The sequence below is a fragment of the Hipposideros armiger genome, unplaced genomic scaffold (genome assembly GCF_001890085.2).
Source record: "Hipposideros armiger isolate ML-2016 unplaced genomic scaffold, ASM189008v1 scaffold_560, whole genome shotgun sequence".
NCBI lineage: Eukaryota > Metazoa > Chordata > Mammalia > Chiroptera > Hipposideridae > Hipposideros > Hipposideros armiger.
In genome coordinates, this window is record NW_017731910.1 from 1039684 (window position 1) to 1049511 (window position 9828).

A 9828-nucleotide genomic window follows, 5' to 3' on the forward strand; every position below is an offset into this window, starting at 1 on the left:
CAAGTCCCAATAGGATGAAAATATTCTACTAACACATGATGTTGTCAGCCTGAAGTGATTCTGCTTGAAATGTAAAACTGCATTACTACAAATTCTGGTATGCAGTCAAAGGGCAGGATCTTACCCATCACCAAATCTAGATGCTCAGAAAGATTACACACACTTTCCAATACCAAACCACATACCTGAGGACTTCAGAAGGATAATCAAATTCAGGCCTGTCTCCCCCGACCGAGGTACAATTTTCTGCATTCACAGCAATGGAGCAGAAATCCCAATCTAGCATTCCTTTGTCATTTCTGAAATTCTCCAGTTCTTACCTTCTAACTGCTCTTTTCTTTTATCAAAGCAGCAAATTTAGCCTGGAATCTGCCGGGGCTTGCACCACTCCGCACCCATTCTTTAGCTGCCCTGTGCAGAGTCCTTTAAAGAGGGCCAGATACTTGGATCAAGGTTAGGTTTCTTTCCAAATGTCAAGGCTTTCTGGAAACCCCTTATTGAATCACCACTCCACCTAGCCACAGCTCTGAAAAGGTCAAATGTCTCAGTCAGCACTGGGAAGAGGAGAAGTCACTGATTCCCCAAATGAAACAGGGTACTTCAATGACAACACACGGACTCAGAGGCCAAATGCTACCTTGTGAATCACTCAAATCTCTTCCTGAAGCCTCACAGTAGAAGTTTTCCATCCAGGCATGAAGCATACTCACCTGTTTTATTTCTAGAACGTTAGTGCAAATATTAATCTGATACTTACAACAGAACACCTTCATAGTCCATGAAATTATGTGCCACCAAGTAGGCACCAAACCGGAAACAACCAGCATAGGAAAAATACATCATTGCCTGGGTGATGGAAAACGTGATTCCAAAGATGTGTGCTTTCTTCAAAGAGTTTCTGAAAAGAAGACATTTTGAAATTTACTTGATTTTGATCAGTTAGCAGTTGGGGCATAGAGGCATGGCACACAAAAGTGGGTTTAGTTTCCAAAAACCTAACTTTGGTCCTCACTTTACCATTTGTGAGAATTTAGGAAACTGCCCCGTCTGAGCTGTAGTATCTTCATTTTTAATGGAAGATTAACCACATTTCAAAATGCTGAGGTAAAGTTAAAATAAGCCAAGGAAAACATGAAGAGCCTAGTAGGGATTAATAAATGGAAGTGTCCCTTTTCCCCTCATTCTTGGACATATAACATGGATGCACTCTGTAGTAAACATTCACTCAACACACATTTATCCATCACCTACAAGCTGCAGAGGCCATGTTGGACAACACAGAGGAATCAGGCGGTTCTTGCCCTCAGGTAAACCAGGAGTCAAGTTGGATTATAATTTATGCAATGGAGGTACCTTGTAACATGTTATGTAGGGAGAAAGGAGGGAGCATTAACTCTCTGGGGGAGGTAGAGAAGGTTTCACAAAGGAGTTAACATTTGTGGGTTTTCTGAACCACATGGAATTGGGTGATGTGAAGGTTAAGAGCAGGCTGGTGAGCGGGCAGCCCTAAAGGCCTCCTCCCCCTGCTTCAACTCTGCTTTTACCTACTTCATCTATTGGGATTTCAAATAAAACTATTTTCAGAGAAAAAGGCTCTACTATCGCAATAACAACAACAACAACAACAAGTTTGAAAACCCATCAGGAAGGCCAGCTCTTTGCTTTTACCATAGAAGAAACTGAGACTTAGAGGTTGGGCTTGCTTATGTTTGGATCACGTTTTAGAACTCTCACTAGATGAATTCATTAAAGGAAGAACCAGAAGGTCTCTCCTGCAGAAAGGTAAAAAGAAGAAGAAAGGCATACTTCAAGAAGCACCACCACCTCAGGTCCCACAGATGCCTCAGATTTCGCGTTCCGCAGAGAACTCATTCCCAAGAAAAGCAAATAAAAGGATCATTATCCAAACTTGGCATCAGAGAGTCCTTCTCAATATACTGTCTCCCTCCCTTCCCATCAGTCAGGGGATCAGACACCAATTGTACAGGTTCAGCCTCAGAGATGCCCCGGCCTGAGGTCAAAGTCTTATGATTTCTCTCCTGGATAATTACAAGTACTTCCCCAAAATGGTTCCCTTCTAATAGTTTCTCCACTTGTTCCCTACCTTCCGGCCAAAGTCATCCCCCTGAAAACAAGTCTGATGATTGAAAAACTCCCACCCTCCCCTCCTGCTCTTCGATGGTTATTACCTGTATGGTATTTGCAAACTCTGTGCATACATATATTCAAACTTCTGCTCTTGAGTCAAAGAAACTACAGTTCGGAAGTTTTCAATTGCTTCAGTAGCAATCTGTAACAGAGAACACCTAGTCACTGAGAGGCAGAAAGATGAATGGTGGCTTGAATTCCATAACAGAGGTAAATAATATCTAATAATTAAATTAATTGCATGAATTTATTATGACCTGAGTTTCTCTGCTATGGAAAAGGATACTAAGTAATTTATCAAGTCAAGTCTTAGATCTGGAAGGAAGATTGACTTTCAATCTCTTCTTTACAGAAAGACAAGCCCAGGCCTAACCAGATAAGCATTTACCTAAAGCTACATAGCTTTACAGTGGCAAAATTAACATGAGAACTCAGTATTTTACATCTATTGCAGTGCTTTTTCTTCTACGACGGTCATATTTTAAGTTTATAATTATTTTATATATTTTTTAAAATGCGATGTTTGTCTTTCTCTTTATAATTATCATTCATGACAACTAAATAATATTGGGAAAATATTAAAAAGGTAAAGAAGATAATAAAAAATTCACATTGGTGTATTTTACATATTAGCTTACCCGATTTTTTCCTAAACATATGCATATTTAATAAAATTGGAATATAATTCTATATTTTGTCTTATATCATTATTTTTTACTTTAACAAATATCAAGAGCACTTTCTAATGTCATTAAATATACATTAATAGGGTGTTTAATGGGTCACTTAACATCCCAGCCAGTTAAGCATGCCTTTATTATTGAACAAGGTTTTCCATTCTTTTCTTGTTCAAAAAAATGTTGTGATAATCATCCTGTAAATAAACATTTGTCAATGTTGAATTATTTTCTTAGGAGAAGTTCTTAAAAGTGAAATTCCTAGGTCAAAGGGAATAAACTAATTTATAAGAAACATGGCACAGATTATCAATTTGTTTTCCAGGAAGTTTCTATCATTCAATTATGTTTTTTAAATTTATTTTTCAATTACAGTTGCCATACAATATTATATTAGTTTCAGGGGTACAACATGGTGATTAGACACTTATACAATTTACAAAATAATCACCCCAATAAGTTTAGTGCCCATTTGACAACATACATAGTAACTACAATATTAACTATATTCCCTATGCTGTAGTTTACATCCTTGTGACTATTTTATAACTACCAATTTGTACTTAATCCCTTCACTTTTTTCACCCAATCTTCTAGCACCCCCCTCTGGCAACATGAATTTATTTCTGTTTTGTTTGTTCATTTATTTTGGTTTTTACATTCCACATATAAGTGAAATATAGTAGTCTTTATCTGCCTGACTTATTTCACTTCGCATTAATACCCTCTAGGTCCATCCATGTTGTCACAAATGGCAAGATTTCATTCTTTTTTAAGGCTGAGTAATATTCCACTGCATATATGCACCACACCTTCTTTACCCATTTGCCTATCGATGGACACTTGGGTTGCTTCCGTATTTTGGCTATTGTAAATAACGCTGCAGTGAACACAGGGGTGCATGTATCTTTTCAAATTAGTGTTTTGGATTTCTTTGGATACATACCTAGAAGTGGAATTGCAGGGTCATATGGTAGTTTTATTTTTAATTTTTTGAGGAACCTCCATACTGATTTGCATAGTGGCTGCACCAATTGACAATCCCACCAACAGTGCACGAGGGTTCCCTTTTCTCAGCATCCTCACCAATACTTGTTGTTTGTAGATTTATTGATGATAGCCCTTCTGACAGGAGTGAGGTGGTATCTCATTGTGGTTTTAATTTACATTTCCCTGATGAATAGTGAGGTTGAGCATCTTTCCAAACGTCTATTAGCCTTATCTGTGTGTCTTCTTTGGAGAAATGTTTTTTCATGTCCTTTGCCCATTTTTTGCTCAGGTTCTTTATTTTTTGTTATTGAGTTATAAGATTGCTTTAAGGAATGCTTATAAAAACACTCTCGCAGCGTATAAGAAGTAGTGAGTAACAGTAACAGAACACTGATTAGAATCTTTTACTGTACTTAGGTAAGCAATTACACACTTAGCTTGACTCACCTTCCCGGCACCTTCTAGTTCTTTCTTATCTTTTAGTGCATGTCCAGACAACATTTTCACTTCAATAAGTCCTGCGATTGCAATGATGGGTACAATGGCTAAGAGTAAAAGTGTTAATTGCCAGCCATAGATTAAAGATATAATAATGCCTGTCCCAAGATTTGCTATATTCTGGGCAATTACAGCAAGCCTGGAGCCTGTAGCCTGCAAAACAAACAGAACAAATTAGAGGGACTCCTTTATATTATCTTTAAAGTCCATGTTTATATTTTTCTTAAGGATTATAACAATTAAGCCTCATGAAAACCTATTAATTATCTCCTCAGTTATGAAATAAAAAGTAAAGGTTTACTTGTAAGAAGTTTATTTGGTTTGTAAAAAGAAGATTTTCATGACTTCAGAATAAAGGCTGAAAACGGTAGGTCAGCAATGCAGAATTCAATTGCATATTTCTATCTCTTCTGGGTTTTTTTTCACACAATATAAATGCTTTATTGCTAGCACACAGGTTTCTTTTTAAGTAAACTGAAAGAAAGAAATCTTCATTTTCACATTCTAGATTACAATTATAGAATTGAATATAGAATATTGAATATAGAATTTCACATTCTATATTGAGCTGGTTAAAGGATACGTTCACTTGGGCACACACGATAAGGGGAGAGCAGAACATTCACAGGGAAACTCAAATGTGGCATCTCTCAAGGCATTGAGCCTCTGAATGCACTGTCATTTGCAAATAACAGCAAGGAGAGATTTCTTTAACATATGAGTAGACAAGGGTTAGAAACAGAAAACTGGTTATGGTTAGAAAGCAGAACACAGTTAAATACAGAAGGCAATATATGTGTTGCCGACATTCCATAGACTCTAGGTTGTTTGGTACTTCTAAATAAATGATCTTCATTTAGGTGAGAGACTGGATTGGATTTGGCTGCTGGAAAGAGGGAAGGAGAGGACGCTGACTCTGCTCACATCACATTGGTGGATTCGCTGGATAGCAGAAGAGGGAGCGCCTGGCTGGGAGGAGAGGGAGCCAGCCTGCTTCTCACCTCCCCTGCGAGAGGCCAAGAGGCAACAATGGTATATGGATGAGCCACTGGGCACGACGGAAGCTCTAGTGGAGCATGGCATTCGTGCCACACTGGAACTGTGCAAACGGAAAAGGCAAACCTCCAGGCTTGGCCAGATTTTTCAAGGTTACTGCCTGTGGATTTAGGGCCTTTTAAGGCATGATAGGCCAAAGGAACACCCTTATCATTGGGAGTAGTAGCAGGTGTTGTGCAGTGTGGGCTGGAGGGCAGAAGCTAGAGATCCAACTGCAGGAAAGTCACTCAGCAGGAACTGTCAAACCATGTTGGAAACAAAATTATTTCTGCAAGGCACCCAGCATTACCTTTTTCCAAATTCCTGAGTCTGCTCAGATAGTGTTTTGGTTGATTTTAAAGATAAGCTCTGGAAAATATCTTCTCAATCTATGAAAAACAACCCAAACCCTCTACCTTATTCTTGGATAGCTAAGGAATTAAATGCTTGCACACACACACACAACCCAAAGCCATACAGCAAACTCAGAAGCTGGGAACTACACATGACGATCTCTGTATCTCCATCTTCCTGACACTCCAACTCATGAATTTATGGGTGCAAGAAAACCAGATTGGGTCAGGAGTATCCCCAGTGCTTACTTCCTAGTATATCTGCAGTGTACCAGGTCCTGGCATTTTCAGTGTGGTCTGGCGCTAACTAAAACCATGTCACGTTTTGCTTTGAAGAAATGGATAACATGAAACGGTCATTTGGCAGCAAAACCTTGGACAATTGTTCCTGGCCCAAACATCTGCCCTAAATGACCTCAGCTGAGATCTCCTTGGAGAAGCAGGCGGAGTAGGTGAGCAGGGTGAGTCTGGAAAGGGGAAAATGAAGACAATGGAAAGGTTACCTTTCCTTACGAGGCAAGTTCTCTGTGACAAAAGGCATCACATTATACAGCTCCCTTATTCAGCCCTCACTTCAGAAAGAGACACATGATGTGCTGATAGCTCTTCTGTTACCTTCATCCCACCTTCCCCAATATTTGGTATCATTAAGGAGATCCCTTACAGAATGCCAAGAAGCTGTGCCCAGCTGGTTTGCTCTAGTTGTTATGCAGTGACCGGCCTGGCCTACGTGTTATCATCTAAATCTTTAAATAAGGACCGAGTGTCAGCTTTGAGTTTCTGAGAGCTGGGCCCCACAGGGAGAGTGGAGAGGAGGGTCGTGCAGGCAGGCCTTCGCCTTCCTTCTTGGCCTTCTTAGGAATTCTTCTGGGGAATCTTGACTGTCACAGTCTTAACTTCGGAATACTCTCGCAAACCAAATTCTCCCATTTCCAGACATCTTGAATCCTCCAAAGGGGCTCTCAGCATTTAAGGCATTGTGACAATTGATCCAAACAGTCCCAGGCTGCATTGCAGAAGACATTGGGAGGGTCTTGTTGATTGCACTGGTAAAGACGATGGCGACGAGTCCAAAGTTGGAATTATTGGCACTTTCAGTAACTTCATCCATTGTCTTAAACCTCAGAATTTCCTGAATGGGACCAAAGACCTCCTTGGCAATCCGCATGTCATCTGTGACCCTGGGAAACACTGTGGGCTCAATGAAGAACCCTTTTAGCCCAGCCCTTTGTCTCCACATTCCAGCTTGGCGCCCTCGGCCACACCACCCTGATGAGTTCCAGGATCTTGTACTGTTTCTTATCAATCTGGGTCCCTGCTCAATGGTAGGGTCAAATAGTGGGGACACTATGCACCTCTTCTCACGAACTCCTCGTAGATGGACTCCTCCACAAAGATGTGACAGCCCTCAAGGAAGGTTGAAGAACACACCCTGTTGAGCCTGCTCTAAGGCATAGTTCCAATCAGAATCTGCAAAAATAATATTGGGACTTTCCCCTCCAAGTACCAGAGTTCCTTGCTTTAAGTTGCTTCTTCCGGCTGCAACTTGGAGAAGCTTTCCAACTTCAGCAGACCCTGTGAATGCAATCTTGTCTATGCCAACATGAGAAGCTACTGCTGCCCCAGCTGATGGCGTGTGTCCTGGTGGAAAGCCAGCCTCCTTGATGACGGCTCACATGTAGAGAGCGCTGAGTGGTATTTGCTCTGCTGGTGTAATAACTACTGTATCGTGCCAGCACAGAGCCGGAGCAATTTTCCAGGCAAACATCAGCTGGGGGGAAGTCCCAGGGGATGATCTGTCCACACTCTCCAATGGGTTCGTGTCTTGTAAAGGTAAAACAGTCTCCATCTACAGGAACGGTCATCCTGTGAATTTTATCAGCCCAGTCTGCGTAATACCAAAGGGTTTTAACGACCCCCTGCAAATTCTCGTAAAAAGCTTGTAGGAACGGTTTGCCACCATTTAGGGATTCCATGGTTGCAAGAACTGCCCTGTCTCATTCCACCAAGTCTGCAAGTTTATCCAACAGACGTCCTCTTTCTCAAGCATCCATTCTTCTCCACACTGAACCCAGAGAGAAAGCCAGGAGGGCTGCCTGAACTGCTTTGTCTATATCTGCCTTGTCCGCTGCTTGAACTTCACACACCTGTTCTCCTCTGGCTGGATTATAGACAGGGAACACTCTCCCGCTGTCAGGGTTCTGCCACGCACTGTTAATAAAAATCTTGGGTTCCTGTGGAGGGGAGGTGACTTGGGAGGCGTTGGAGGCATTTGGTGGGCAGACTGAGGTGTGTGGCTTCGAAGGCGAGGTCTGGAGAACAGTTACCATTTTCTCTGTGGGAGATCCTCTTCCTGTCTCTTCTGATTTTTGATACCAAGAAATTTTTCATTAATCAGATCATGATCACTAAAGTGAGCTCTGAAAATTAGAGCGATAAGTTCCATAATTACATCAAACTGATAGTGCTAGAAATTTTCAGTTAGGTGCAGAACTACTTATCATCCAAGTCTACTATGTCTCATTAAAACTATTCAAGTGTACTTTGGCTTGGCTGAGATGCTTATTGTGTTTCAACTGCATTTGATTTGGAAAAAAATACAGAGCTAAAAGTTGTGGAATTTAATTTAGGATATTAAGCAGGCCATCAGAACGGTCTCCAAAAAAATAGAAAGAGCTGAAAGTTATGGGATTTAATTTAATTTAGACTATTAAGCAGGCATCAGAACCTTCTTTGAATGCCAGTGGGAGCCCGAAGCATGACTTTCAGTCATATGCAATGATTCCCATCTCTCAAAACAGATCTCAAACTACAAAGTCAATTCAGTCTACCACTCTGTGCTTCTCTCCCTCTACCCTGGAATCACCCCATGCCCTCAAGCCATTCCCAATTCTTGCTCTGGGCACCAGGTCTGCTTTGTCTGGAAATGGCCCATGTTCTTTTCCCAGGATTTCCTCTGCCTGAATGGGGCTGGTTCTCAGGTAAAGGTGACGCTGGAGTATAGTCTAGGATGGTCACTGCCGCCTCTGTGACTTTGAACAAATTTCTCCAACCCCCAATATGAGCAGGTACATTGATTAATAACTAAAGCATCTCTCAGCTCTGACTTCTAGGACAGAATCCTTTACAACACCCTCTTCCTCGATGTCAACCCTCTAAGATCATTCAACACTATGTAACAGAAACACTAGATCAGCAATTAGGGGAAAGGGTACTACAACTACCAGTAGCCTCTTATACATTAAATTCCATACATGGGAGCTGCACCGGGGCTGAAAGAGACAGCATAAATAATAGAGCATTTATTTTTATTTGATGCAGTCATTGAGCTTACATAAAAAGGAGCGCTTAGCTAAATTTGGCATAAGTCAGAGTGGAGCGACCTTCAAAGCCAGCTCTCTGTATTTGCACATTTTCAATTAGAAAGTCCAAGGTTACAACATGCAGCACAGGGAAGATGCAGATTGCTACTGTTCTCAGTATCTACAAGTCCTACTCAGAACTCATTTCCCACAGCACCCAACTGAGAGAAGCACCAAAACATCCCCCAAATTCAGACCAGGTAAGTTAATCCAGGCACGACTTTTCAGACATATAAATATTCAGCTTCAGATGGTAGTCAAGGCCTCAGAAAGAAGTAAAATGGATCAGAGATGACAAATCCTTCTTTAACATACATGGAGGATGAACTAAAACATCTGGAACCTTCAGCTGGGGGGAGCCTGAGCCCCTTGGCTAATTTAGTTTAGCAGTTCAGGTGGCGGCGTTGCACTGGTTAATAATGAATGGGAGGGCGTGGATTAGGAATGGGACCAGGTAAATTTTATTTCAAAAGGGGCTGAGAGGCCGTGACATTCCAAACAGCACAGCCCAAGTGTGAAGTAAAAACGCTTTAACACAGGAAACCCAGTCAGACTTCCCTCACGGTCCCTCATCCCACTGTGCTTACATGTATAATATTTGTATCTCACTTCCTCTCCTACTCATCTTTCTCCTCGCCATTCCCTGTTTCTCCCTCTCCTGCTATTTCTTTCCTACTCAAAATACCACCATATTGCTTGAAATCTAACTAAAAATATTTGTGCTTCCTGGAAAAAAAGCATATTTGCTGAACCTCCTTTTGAAAT

The 9828-nt window shown here is 41.2% G+C and overlaps 1 protein-coding gene and 1 pseudogene across 1 annotated transcript in view; both read right to left on the minus strand.

The window, feature by feature from the left end:
* Positions 1–9828, minus strand: part of LOC109371291 (multidrug resistance protein 1) — a 100872-nt gene that overhangs the window by 20513 nt on the left and 70531 nt on the right. Inside the window, exons 20-22 of the mRNA XM_019623710.1 lie at positions 4263–4466; positions 2190–2290; positions 758–898 (exon numbers count right to left, since the gene is read on the minus strand). Coding sequence (XP_019479255.1) covers positions 758–898; positions 2190–2290; positions 4263–4466 — 446 coding nt within the window. The remainder of the gene's footprint in view (positions 1–757; positions 899–2189; positions 2291–4262; positions 4467–9828) is intronic.
* LOC109371300 (retinal dehydrogenase 2 pseudogene) lies at positions 4867–8389 on the minus strand (annotated as a pseudogene).